The sequence below is a fragment of the Lissotriton helveticus genome, chromosome 10 (assembly GCF_964261635.1).
Source record: "Lissotriton helveticus chromosome 10, aLisHel1.1, whole genome shotgun sequence".
NCBI lineage: Eukaryota > Metazoa > Chordata > Amphibia > Caudata > Salamandridae > Lissotriton > Lissotriton helveticus.
In genome coordinates this window covers 1,179,656,615-1,179,670,172 of record NC_136071.1, presented here as the reverse complement: position 1 = coordinate 1,179,670,172, position 13,558 = coordinate 1,179,656,615, and the positions used below count along the sequence as shown (strand labels likewise).

The 13,558-nt window shown below is 50.2% G+C and overlaps 1 protein-coding gene across 1 annotated transcript in view; it reads right to left on the bottom strand.

The window, feature by feature from the left end:
- COLQ (collagen like tail subunit of asymmetric acetylcholinesterase) overlaps positions 1-12,066 on the bottom strand; it is a 452,986-nt gene extending 440,920 nt beyond the window's left edge. The window contains 1 exon segment of the mRNA XM_078662856.1: positions 11,928-12,066. Within this exon segment, the coding sequence (XP_078518982.1) occupies positions 11,928-12,066 (139 nt within the window).
- Between the last annotated feature and the right edge of the window lie 1,492 nt (positions 12,067-13,558).

Below are 13,558 nucleotides of genomic sequence, written 5' to 3'. Positions count from 1 at the left end.
CCTTTCGAGGCCTAGAAACGGGGACTTTACAATGAAATAACGTGCACACTGAGAAACGTGGCAACGTAACTTTACATAGGCCTGATACTCGTAGCTTTCACGAGAACTGGAAACTGGCATACTAGAGATGGACACAACTATAATTACGTCTTTAATCGAACATGGGGAATACATATGCATATTAATCATGCACACATAACATAAGATGGAGGACACGTAGGGACACAGAACATGGCAAAATTTACTTTTCCACATGACACAGGGTCTCGGAATTGTCGGCGGCCCTCACGGGGCATCGTACATTCGGTATGATCTGTTCGGGGGTCACCAAGTGGCAGCGGACGGCTGTCACACTGGCTCCAGTGTCACGGAGTGCTTCGGCCCGTCGCCCATTAATGTAGACTCACTGACGGTATTTTTGGGTGTTGCTCGGGAGCGGGGCCTGGGGGACCATGTCTCTTTCGCCCAGACAGACTAGGGCCATGGCGACCGGCTCCCACTCGGTCTGATCCTCGTTGTAGGCCTCTTCGTCTTCTTCTCCTCCTTCCCCCAGGGCTGCGGCAGCGAACTAGCGGGTCGGAGGCCCGGTGGTGGCGGGTCGGAGGCCCGGTGGTGCCGGGACGCTGGTTCATGGGGCAGAAGGGGTCACTGGCATAGTGACCGGGCCGCTGGCATCTGTGGCAAGTAACATTCGGGCGGGGCCCCGGCCGTGCTGGGGGAGCCCCTCTTCTGGTCAGAGATGGCGAAGTGTTATTCTGGGGTGACCCCCGGGGCGGACTCTGGCCCGGGGCCGACGGGAAGTCTCGGCTCCTGTTCTGGCCTCCTCCGCCGCCACGCTGGCGGGGGTGCCCCTGGCCGTTCCGTCCCGTTTCTCCTATCGGGGTCCAGGGGACGCGGGTGCTCACCCATCGATCGGCCTCGACGGCGAGTTTCCGGGGCTCGGTCAGCTTGCTGTCGAGGAGATGCTGTCTGAGCTCGACAAGACAGTTGTTGGAGAGGTGCTCCCAAACGATGAGGTCGAACAGCTGTTCGTAGGTGGACACCTTGCTGCCCTTGATCCATCCTTCCAGGGCCCGGCTATAAAAGTTTACGTACTCCACCCACGTGGTACCGGGATCTTTTTGCAGTCTCTGAACCTCTGTCGGTACATCTCGGGGGTGAGACCATACCGGGTGAGCAGGGCGTCCTTCATGTGATCATAGGAGGACATCACATCCTCGGCCAGCTCTAGCAGGGTGTCTCTTCCTTCGCTGACAAACCTCCCCCATAAGCCGGCACCCCAATCTTTTCGTGGTATGCGGTGCGCGGTCATGGCAACTTCATACGCCTTGAACCATTGCTGGATATCGTCATTCTTATAGTATTCCTTGACGATATCCTTGGGAATGTGGACCTTCGGGTCGGCAGGAGGTGGGGGGTCCCGGGTTACCGCGGCGCCAGCCTCTTCGCTCTTGGCTTTGATCTCTAGTTCTTTGAGGCCACGCTCGTGTTCGTACGTGAGCTTTTTTTCTTCCAATTCTCTTTGCCTCTGCCTCTCTTCCAGATCTCCCTGTAATCGTATTGCTCAATGGCCATTTTCTTTTCTGCCAATTGGAGTTCTCCATCCAGCCGGAGTCGGGCGAGCTCTAGTTCGTGGACCCGGCTTCTCTCTCGCTCCCGGGCGTCTTCGTGGGAGAGGCCCGGTTCTCTGTTGGTGGTTCTTTCTTCCACTGGGGCTATGACTGTTCTCAGGGGTACTTCTAGGACAATGTCATCGTGAGTTTGGGGTGGAGTCGCTCCGGTCTCCACCCAGGTTTGCAGCGCTTCTTTAAAATCTTCTTTTGTGCTTAGTCCGGTGGTAGCGATACCCAAGGCTTTGCAAAATTGTTTGAGTTCTTTATGGGTGTACTCCTCTAATAGTTCCTTCTGGAATTCTGTGGTCGTTCCGGCTTCCTTAGTAGTCATCGTGGTTGTGGGTCTCTGTTAGTAGTGGCGAGTTACTTGCTGTACGATTCGCGTGGGCTCGGATCCCGTCGCCTGCCACTAATGTTAGAAAGGCGATCCCAGGGGAGACAGAAGATGTCTGACTGTCCACCCCGAGACCCACCTCTCTTTATGGAATAGGCCGAGCGCCGTAGAGAGGCCTCCTTGGCGAGGTTCCTCTCCTACAATCGTAACAGCTGAGCAATCACACTACCACAGACGGACACCACACGAAGGTATATTCTCAAGAATCTTTATATAAGGAATGAAAGCACGTTCTCGTAGTGGTATAACACAGGGATCGAGGGATCCTTAAAGTCTTGGTCTCAGGGCAAAAGGGGTAGCGGGACAGTCTTGGTACGAACTGGTGCGTGGATAGTTCAAGGGGTCGGGCCGCGACAGCGTCAGCAGGGCCTCGAAGATAGTTCAGCGTTGGTCAGGCCACGACAGCGTCAGCAGGGCCTCGAAGGTGGTTCAGCTCGGTCAGGCCGCGACAGCGTCAGCAGGGCCTCGAAGGTGGTTCAGCTCGGTCAGGCCGCGACAGCGTCAGCAGGGCCTCGAAGGTGGTTCAGCTTGGTCAGGCCGCGACAGCGTCAGCAGTGCCTCGAAGATAGTTCAGTTCGGTCAGGCCGCGACAGCGTCAGCAGGGCCTCGAAGGTGGTTCAGCTCGGTCAGGCCGCGACAGCGTCAGCAGGGCCTCGAAGGTGGTTCAGCTTGGTCAGGCCGCGACAGCGTCAGCAGGGCCTCTAAGATAGTTCAGCTCGGTCAGGCCGCGACAGCGTCAGCAGGGCCTCGAAGGTTCCAGGTGCAAGAGTTCGGATCAGGGTCAGCCGCGACGAGGTCAGCAGGGCTTCGACTCCAAGATACAACTGGCGTCCTAATCCAGGGCTGGCCCAGATATAGGACTGGAGGCCTTTGATGTCCGGACCCTCGCGCCTGGGGGTCAGAGGGGCCGGGATGAAGGTGTCCAGACACCCAGCAGGGGGGTGGAGCCAGCGCCCAGGGAGGCTGGAGGGCGATCGATACCAGGCGTCCGGGGACGGCTGGAGGGCCATCGAAACTCCCCTCCTCCGGGATCCGCCAAGTGGCCACTCTACCACCTGGGAGGATCTTGGTGCCTCGATGTCGGGGCTTCGCTGGTGCCGGGGCCAGGGGTGGCTGCAGCCACGTGCTCGGGACGTGATGGGCCCAAGATGGAGTCGGGCCGGAAATGGTGGCCTGGCATGGTCGCCGGACCGGCAGATTTGGCGAGCAGGGTCTGCCGGGGTCCCAGGGGGAGAGCCGTGGGTTGCCAGGGGGGCTGCTCTCGTCGAGGGTTCGTGAAGGTTCGTGTCATGGGGGTCGACAGCGGGTCGATGGAGGGCCGATGTCGTCCCGGGCCCGCCATGCGGGAGGGGTAGGACCACGCCACGAGGCCGGGACCAACACTGCTCAACACTGTTCTGCTCCTCTGGGTACATGCTGAAGCTGCCAGCCCCCCCCTCGGCAAATCCAGACATTGCTCTCATACTCATGAGTGCAGTGTCAGGATTAAGCGGAGCAGGCTTGTTTTGTGCTCCATCTTTAGCTGGGAGCCTGTGCCTGCTGGTCTCCACCCAGCAATACAGCTGGGTTGGAGAGATGTCAGTGCGAATGATGATTGGTCGTCCTAAGACGGCCGGCCAGACCATCATGTGCACAGGTAGCAGTGCCCACCACTCCTCGCCCCTGCTGCAGTGCTGTGGCCCCGCCGCCCAAGACTCTGAGATCCCTCAAGGTCCACATTAGGCATTCAACGATGTTTGTTTCTTTTTTTTTTTTAACAAAAAGTATGGGAACTGGTTTTGTGAAATTAAAAAACACATAGGTCCGTTGGTCCCCACATACCCTGCCCACTTCGACATGCAGATGTTCTCTGAGGTAAGTAGAAGGGCAGTCAGCAGGGTCACATTCAGCTTCAAAGTGAGAAAGAGGAAAGAAGAGAGTGATCCACAGATAGCCTCTAAGTCATGGCCCGCAGGAGGGGTGCTGTCTGAGGGTGCATTTTTCAGTCTACAAATGGATAGAGAGAGCTCTTTCTTAGAGAGCTGACCTGAGGACGGTGGCAACGTATGGGGCTGGTTTTTTTTATGAAAGGGCCAGCACTACCATTGATATAGCAGGTGCAGTGGCACTGGGACCAAGGGTGCTAGGGAGCCACGGCACCCCAATTATGACTGCCTCATTAGCAAAAAGTGGAGTGGAGCCCCATATTCCTTGCTAGAATGAGGGCCCAGGTCACCCTTGTTGCTCAGGGAACAGGGTCCCAGCACCAGGAATGGGGGGCAAGATGTGGGGTTTTGTTCCCTTTTTTAATACACAAAGGGGCATACAGCCTACTTTGAGCCTCAGGCCTAGGAGTAAAAATTCTGGGTAGTGGGCAGAGGACGAAGTCTGTTTTGAAGGGCTGTGGGTATCATTGGTGCTGCTGCTGCGGTGACACTGAGGCCCAGTGGTGCAAGGGTCCACATAAACCCCAATTATGGCTCATTTACTGTAATTCCTTGTCTTCATTAGGGCCCAGTGCACACTTGCTGTGTCAGTGTTGCTTTTGGCCTCGTACCAATGGCTCATGGATGGTAAATATTGTAGCAGAGGTGACAGCTTAGCATGGGCCTCAGGGAGATGACAGAAGGGGTAAGACACAAGATTAGGACCCATGTTTTTAACAAAGAGCAGAACAGACTGCCTGTTACGCAAGCCTCTAGATATCATTTGTGACGTGTGTTAGAATTGGGAGTCTCTAGTTGGCACAGGTAGGTACTTGTGACGGATCACTGACATAATATCGAGGGACATAATATCGACTAGCAAAAATATCGGCGACAAAATATCGACAGACAGAATATCGAGTTTGTATCTACAAACAGATAAGTACAAAAATATCGAGTAAAAAATATCGTTTACAAAAATATAGTTTATAAAAATATCGGCTTTATTAAAAACAATGTTAAATTAAATTAATATTAAAAATTAATTCCTAAAATATACTTTTAAATACTTAAATTACCTTATAATAATTAAATAATTAATGAAAGTTATAAAAAAAATTTACTATCATATTTGTTAAAACATATATATATAGTAACATAATATAATTAAATAATATACAATATTATTACCGTACGATAGCGGAAGTGTAAAAATTACTATTCCCACTCCAGAGAGTGCAACAGTAGGGAAAGCGTTGGATAGCATAGGGATAAATATGACTATTCCCACTCCAAAGAGTGCAACAGTACGGAAAGCGTTGGATAGCGTAGGGGTAAAAATTACTATTCCCACTCCAGAGAGTGCAACAGTAGGGAAAGCGTTGGATAGCGTAGGGGTACAAATTACTATTCCCACTCCAGAGAGTGCAACAGTAGGGAAAGCGTTGGATAGCGTAGGGGTACAAATTACTATTCCCACTCCAGAGAGTGCAACAGTAGAGAAAGCGTTGGATAGCGTAGGGGTACAAATTACTATTCCCACTCCAGAGAGTGCAACAGTAGGGAAAGCGTTGGATAGCGTAGGGGTACAAATTACTATTCCCACTCCAGAGAGTGCAACAGTAGGGAAAGCGTTGGATAGCGTAGGGGTACAAATTACTATTCCCACTCCAGAGAGTGCAACAGTAGGGAAAGGGTTGGATAGCGTAGGGGTAAAAAATACTATTCCCACTCCAGAGAGTGCAACAGTAGGGAAAGCGTTGGATAGCGTAGTAGTAAAAATTACTATTCCCACTCCAGAGAGTGCAACAGTAGGGAAAGGGTTGGATAGCGTAGGGGTAAAAATTACTTTTCCCACTCCAGAGAATGCAACAGTAGGGAAAGCGTTGGATAGCGTAGGGGTACAAATTACTATTCCCACTCCAGAGAGTGCAACAGTAGGGAAAGCGTTGGATAGTGTAGGGGTAAAAATTACTATTCCCACTCCAGAGAGTGCAACAGTAGGGAAAGCGTTGGATAGCATAGGGGTAATTACTTCCCACCCTATTCCCCTTTAAACCCACAACCCACTACAGAAAATAAAATAGTAAAATTAATATAATTATCAATTAATCAATTTATTAAAATTAATTCTCAATTCAAAATTAATTAATTACCAATTAACAATTATTTAACTATTAATTATAAATAAATAACACTACATTAATTAACATATTTAATTATTTATAATTAAATTACTACCCACCCTATTCCCCTAGAAACCCACAACCCGCTACAGAAATTAAATTAGTTAAATTAACATAATTATCAATTAATCAATTAAATAAAATTAATTGGCAATTAAAATATAAATAATTACAAAATAAAAATTAATTAACAATTAATTATAAACAAATACCAATAAAAAATTAACATAATTATCAATTAATCAATTAAATAAAATTAATTGGCAATTAAAATGTAAGTAATTACAAAATAAAAATTAATTAACAATTATAAACAAATACCAATAAATTAATTTACATATTTAATTATAATTAAATTACTTCACACCCTATTGCCCTATAAACCCACAACCCGCTACAGAATTAAATTATGCAAAATTTAAATAACTATAAATTCATTAATTTAACTACATTATAACATGAATAAACACTTTTAACACATCAAATACACTATAAAAATTCGATATTACATTACTTACCTTCAAAACGATATTTTTGATGTCTATATTCTGTACATTCGATATTTTGTCCAGCCTATATTTTGAACTCGATATTCTGTCCATTCGATATTTTGTAGTCGATATTATGTCTGTTTACCACTTGTGACAAATAGGGACCCTCCTCTCCTCTAGTCAGGATAAGGGGATTACACGCCTAAAATAACCCCTGCTCACCCCCTTGGTAGCTTGGCACGAGCAGCAAGGCTTTATATCAGCGGCGTTGTAAGTTAAGCATTTGTGACCACATACAGTATCCCAGTGACAACACTACAAAAGGACACCACACAAGGTTTTACATAAAAAATAAGTATAGTTTATATAGAGTTACCACAAGACCAAAAAGAATCCACAGTACTATTAGATTTCAAGAGTTCTGGTTAAAAGGCTTAAATCAAAGTTCTGTGCGAGTCGGTAACCTTGTCCGGTTACAGTGTTGCTGAAATAACACAGAGTCTAACAAATCCAGCGAACCGCGGCGGTCTGGGCCCACTCAAATGTCGTTAGACTCAGTCACAATACCTTTTACTTGATGCGACCGGCACGGACGTGCGAGCCGGTTCCGGGGTTCGTCGCGGTGTAGAAAAGAAAGCGTTGTAGGACGCGTTGTTCCTCGATGCGATGCAGGCAGCGGCCCGTTGACGGAGTCGGTGGATCCAAGGCTTGCGTTGCAGGGCGAGACGGTGCTTCGTTGCGGTGCTTCCAGTTTGCTGTGCGGCAACCGAGCCGGAGTTTGGGAGCGGGCGTCGATCAGTCCAGACAGCGGTGTGAGTCGGGTGGTGCATCGCAAAGCGTGCGAGGCGGTGCCCAACTCCGGTGAGTTCACAGGACTCAAAATCAGCAGCAGTGACCGCGTCGGTCAGACCAGTACGAGTCGGTGTAGCGAGGCGTTGCACGTCGCGGTGTCCACCAGTCGCGGTGCAGGCAACGGCTCGGTGACGGCGTTGAGACAGAGTCGGTGAGCTCAGAGCTTGCGTTGTTCGAGGCGGACTTTGTTCGATGCGGTGCCTACAGGACACCGGGCCAGTCGTGACAGTCGGTCACAGCTCCCTGCCTCTGTAGCCACTGAAAGAGCGTTTCCAGAAAGCAATTCACAAAGGCTGGTGAAGTCCACTGGTCCTGGGACTTCGGTCAGGGAGCAAGCTCTCTTCCAAGCCCTTGGAGATCTTTGCACAAGTTGAAAGTAAAGTCCACAAAGTTCTTTCTCCTCTCTTTGGCAGTCAGGCAACCACTGCAGGCCAATCCCCCAAGCAGCACTTCAGCTTGGGAATAGTCTCTCCTCAGTTTCTTCAGGTTCCTCTCCTCAGCCGAGGTTTTGTCTTGTAAGTCCAGAAGTGATCTAATTTCATGGGATCAGGGTCCCAATACCAATATTTATACCACCAAATCCTTTGTTCTCTGAGGGGAGAGGGGCCTATGCCCATTCCAAACCAGTTCTGAAGCACTCTGTTTACCAGACTTCTCCTTTCCTTTCACAGTGCAGGGCAGGAACATCAGACGTCCCAAAGGAGGTGGAGCCAGCATTGTGGAAGGCAGGCACAGCCCTTTTCAAGGTTCAGGTGCAACTCCTCCCTCCCATCTAGATGCAGATCTCTCTATTCACCACGGGGCTGACTCATCCTGTCTCTTGGAATCCCCCAGCCCTGTCACTCACAAATCCAGACAGCAGATACACATCCTAGCAGAGGCAGGCTTGAAAGGTTAGGCAAGCAAATACCTACTTTCTAAAAGTGGTATTTGCAAACACAGAATATTAAAATAAACTTCACCAAAAGCTGTATTTTATTATTCTGAGTCCAGGCATACTAAACTCGAATTTCTACCATGTACTCTGAGTCGGTTCTGGCCTATGGAGAACAGGTAGCTTTGCAATAGTGAAAAACTAAAATGTCTGTAATTCACTATTAGGACATGCCACACACATCAGGGCTTGTCCTACCTTATACTTACACTGCACCCTGCCCTTGGGCCTACCATAGGGGTGTCTGATATGAAGAAAAGGGAAGGTTTAGGGACTGGCAAGTGGGTACACTTGCCCAGTCAGCATGACAGTACCAGACTGCACGCAGGTTCTGCAATGGCAGACCTTAGATACATTTTACACGGCTGCTTCTGTGGGTGGCACAACCAGTGCTGCAAGCCCACTAGCAGCATTTGGTTTACAAGCCCTGGGCACACGCAGTGCACTGTACTAGGGTCTGACAAGTAAACCAAATAGTCAATCATGGAATCACCAATTACCACAATCATTTACAGTAGGGAGAGCATATGCACTTTAGCCCTGATCAGCAGTGGTAAAGTGCCCAGAGTCATAAAATAGCCAACAACAGGTCAGAAAAAATCTAGGAGGAAGGCAAAAAGTTCAGGGATGACCCTGCAAAAAGGGCCAAGTCCAACAACGTGGTAGCTCATTTGTTTTCCTGAAAGGGAGAGAGAGTCTGTTTTAGGAGTGGAGTGATGGCCAAGCATGGTGGAAAAGACAAAGACAGAGAGGCAGCCTCTACTCTGCTAGTGCAGCAGGTGCAGTTGCATTGGGGCCCAGGAGTGTGAAGGGCTCATAACACCCTAATTATGTGGGATTTCGTTTTTTTGGTTGTTTTGTTTTTGTGTGATGTATTTGTTCTTTTATAGTGCTCACATTTTTTTATTTTTTATTTTTCAAAAACCTTTATTGAACATTAACATTAAGGCATGATACAGGTTTCTATTCCATTATATAGCATAACATCTGTTACAATTACGAATATAGTTGACACCTCAAGAGACATATTGAGCAAAATGTACCACGGCTCATCATATCTATGGGGAAACGGGGCTGTTTTATCGGTGTAGAATATGGGTAGTCAGTTGGATGTTAGGAGTCAGTCATGTAGGAATCATCTTCCGCAGTCTGGGCGTCACTGATAGGGGAACCTCCAGTTGGTGCGTCCTGGTTGGAGAGCCAGTGTAGGTAGGAGATGAGAGGGCCGCATATATCTGGAGGTCTGTTTGCCACAAGCATCAGGTCCCAGAATTTGCCCAGGAGCGTCTGACAGTGGGCTGCATCGGTGAGCCAATGCTTGGTCTACGGCCCCAATGAATTGCCACCCGGTGCCTGGCAAGCACCAGTAACATAGCAGTTAGTTTGCGATTAGCATCTGAAATGTCCTTAACATAACCCAGAAGGCACAGTACAGGGTCAGGAGTTATGCCCTCTATAGTGATGTCGCTAATTGTGGTGCACACCTCCAGCCAAAAATCAGAGACCTTGGGGCACGACCAAGCCAGGTGAGCAAAACTCGCACCGGGAGCCGGCAGCGCACACATCTGTCACTGTCCATTAGTCCCATCTTGTGCAACGTGACGGGAGTGCGGTAAAGACGTGTAGACATTTAAAATGAATGAGCCGTAAGCAATAGTTGGGGGAGAGACACTTGGTTTGGTTACAGCAATATTGCCACTGCACGAGAGAGAGACCACCAACGAGGTCCGCACCCCATGCACTGCGGGCACGTTGCGTGTCTATGGGGGAGGCCGCCAGTGTGAGAGCGTATAGCATTGTGACCATTTTGCACGGGTAAGTGGAGGAGTGGATGTATTAGAGCGCAGCATTGGGCTGGGGAGTGGAAAGGCAGGGTTATTACTTTTACATGTGGCCCTAATCTGATAGTGGAGCAGCTTGTCTAGTGGTGCTGCCTCATCAGGAAATGTGAGAAAATTGTCATTGGGGTAGATGTCAGCGTTGGTGCGGATGCCCAAGTCTGCTACACGACGAGCCATGGCAGGAGTTTGCAACGGGGGGAATGAGGGGTGCTCACGTTATAATACTCACATTTAGTGCAGAATTTGAGCTATAGAAAAGTACCACTAAAGTCATCTCATACTCCCAGCCCCATACGCTCAGCCTTACCACTCCCGTTCCTCCAAGTGAGGCCATAAAGTTTCGTAGGGGAGCCCAACTTTAAAACATTTTCCTTAGGGGTGCTCAGAGCTAAAAGTTTGAAAACCTTTGCCAGGCCTCAAAAAATCTACTCGCCCACTTGCTATAGCTAGTCAGCTTTATTAGGGCTACTGGCCCATTGTGGTGACCTTAAAAAGAGCAGGAATTCGGTTCTCTCAAAGTGAATGAGCAAAAAAGATGCCTTTACATTTTTATATCTTTATACTTTTTTTTGCAGAGTTTAATATAGCACGAACTTGATCCGAATCGGGTGTCAGAGCGCTTTACATAGCACCAGTTACGTTACATGAGGACACACATTCATTTTAGTTAGGCACGGGGAGATTAAGTGATTTGCACAGATTCACAGGATGTTGAGCGTCATTACCGAGACTCGAACACAGTTCCCCAGATTCGAGGTCGAGCGCCCCAGCCATTAGGCCAACTCCTCTCCCCTAATCTTGTCGCATTTGCTCTGCGCTCAGAGACAGAGGTCAAATGTCAGCTTATGTTTTACAATGTGCAGTCAGAGAAAGAAAAGTAAACACAACCTCCAGGATAAAATAAGCATCAAAGTTAGAGGATTTTGTAAAGTGAGCTGTCTGACAATCACAAAATGGAAGGCTGTAGGATGTCAGGTTTTCTTTTTAACACACATTTAAAAAGCTTGTAAATGAACTGTTCAAACACTTCAAAATATATTTCAGTAGTTATGAAAGCCCTTTTTTTGTAATTTGTTTGTAATTCTGTGTGATTAAAAAATGTTTTTGAGGGGGCGTGGCTAGCAGCCGAGAATGGCGGCTGTGTAAAGCGGGAGCTCCCTAAGGCAACCCGGCCTTTGAGAAATCCGGCATATTAATCCGTCTAATTTCCCACCCGAAGGAGCGGAACCGGGATCTGGCGACAGAGCGGCATCGTCCGGTCCTGCCCCGGCACTCATCCGAGGCCGAGAACGGAGTCATTTAGCCTCGACATCACTGGGCCTACAACCGGAGGGCAACACCGGCCTCGGGTACTCCTCCGACCCCGGCGGAAGTGAGGGCTGACCGGGAGGCTCCGTGGGCTTCCTCCGCTCCCGCCGAGTGAAGTGTCGTCGGGGACGGCCCAGCATCGCCCGAGACTGGCGGAGGGTCCTGCGTTGCCACCGCTGTCCGGACCGGCGGAATAACCCACCAAAACCTGCAGAAAGATCCGGAGCATCGCGGAAGACGGGAAGCCGCGCCCGCGACCGGGCGGAGAGTGGCGCCCTACAATACAGTGGGCCATCATCGGGGAAGGTGTGATTACCTCGGGGCACCTCCAGAAAACGGTGACACTGCGGGGCTGGATGCAGGAAAGGCCCCCCTCACCCAGGCAAGGACATACAAGACCATACCTGTGCAGCTGAACTCCGGGGCAGCCTGCGAGTCCCCCCGGGGCTCCATCACAAGCAGAGGCGGCGGGGAGGATTCCTGCAAGCCAGCAGAGGAAGTGTCACTCGCGAGGGGAGTGCCGTCCAGGTCGGACGGCGACATAGTAAGGAGCGCCCCGGACAATAAGTACCCCAAGGAGCCAGCGCTTACCTCAGAGCTGCGAGGAACCGCTGGGCCTGACACCGCCGGCGGAAGAGGGATCGTGCCGGACCCGGTGCGTGTGGAGCGCACTGGAGTGAGGAGAGACAGACAGGCGGTCACTGCCAAGGAACACTTGCAGCCCTGACACAGTGCGACGACACAAACATTTGCTTACAGTGGCCCTGGGAACGGCGAACACCCAAGATAGCCATACAGGCTATTGACGGCCATAACTCAGGAGGCCACGTGCCATAGCCACTCTGCACAATCGGGGGAGGGGCGGCGGAATACGGTGAGAGAAGCCTTAAGTCACTTTCCACGGTGACTACAGAACAAGGAGCAGAAAAAGCCCCCTGCGACCGGGGCGCAGAGATATCCGCAACAGAGGCCCCTCTCGACAGCTGGGTGCACGACGACCTACCCCCCCCCCCGCAACACGAAGAGCAGGAAGAGCCGCTAGTGGAAGGGTGAACAAGGCAGCTGCTGGCACTGGGATAGCTATCAGAAAACCGCGAATCATGGCGGGCAGGGGACCACGGAATGGATCGACACAAGCCAAGCTAGAAAAATTTGCCTATGCTCAACAGGGGCAATCGCAAACGAATGGCAGGAACTCCACGGGCGCAAATCAAGAAATAGAAGGTGCCAAGAAAGTCACACTTGAAGACATCATGAAAACCCTCTCCGAGGTGCGAACGACTGTGGGCTCCATTTCCTCTGAAGTGACTCTGTTACGAGCCGATTTTCAAAAAATGACGGAAAGAGTGGCGCAGGTGGAGGTGGTTACGAAATCTCTTGTTGAGGACACTTCAGGCCTACAACTAGCTATGGAACGGATGGACAAGATCACTCGACAACTGCAAGACAAGCTGGACGACCAAGAAGGGCGTTCCCGGAGAAATAATGTACGCATCCTTGGCCTTCCAGAGACTGAAGGGAAAAGAGCGATGGACCTATACGTAGAAGACCTCATCAAAAATAAACTACAGCCTAAAGGACTGTCGCACTTCTTCTCGGTTGAAAGGGCACACCGGGTACCCGGAGGCGAACCCAAACCGGGAGCGGCGCCAAGGCCAGTGTTGGCTAGACTGTTTAATTTTAGAGACAGGGATGCGATTCTGCAGGCCGCAAGGGTCTCGCAGCCCATTAGACTCCAGAACTCAACCTTGGCATTCTTTCCAGATTACACGGCGGAAGTGGCCAGATGCAGGAAATCATTCACCGAGGTGAAGAAGGCGCTGCGGGACAGAGAACTGCCATATTCAATGTTATTCCCTGCCAAACTACGGGTTGTAGCTGATGGGAAGACATGGTTCTTCGACAAGCCGGAGGTGGCACAGGACTGGATCGACGGCTGGAGACAGGTGGCCAGACCTCGCCGGCCACACAGGGATCGGTTGAACCATCGTACCGGAGACCAAGCAGGAAAGCAGACCGAGCAGCCGGCACAGAG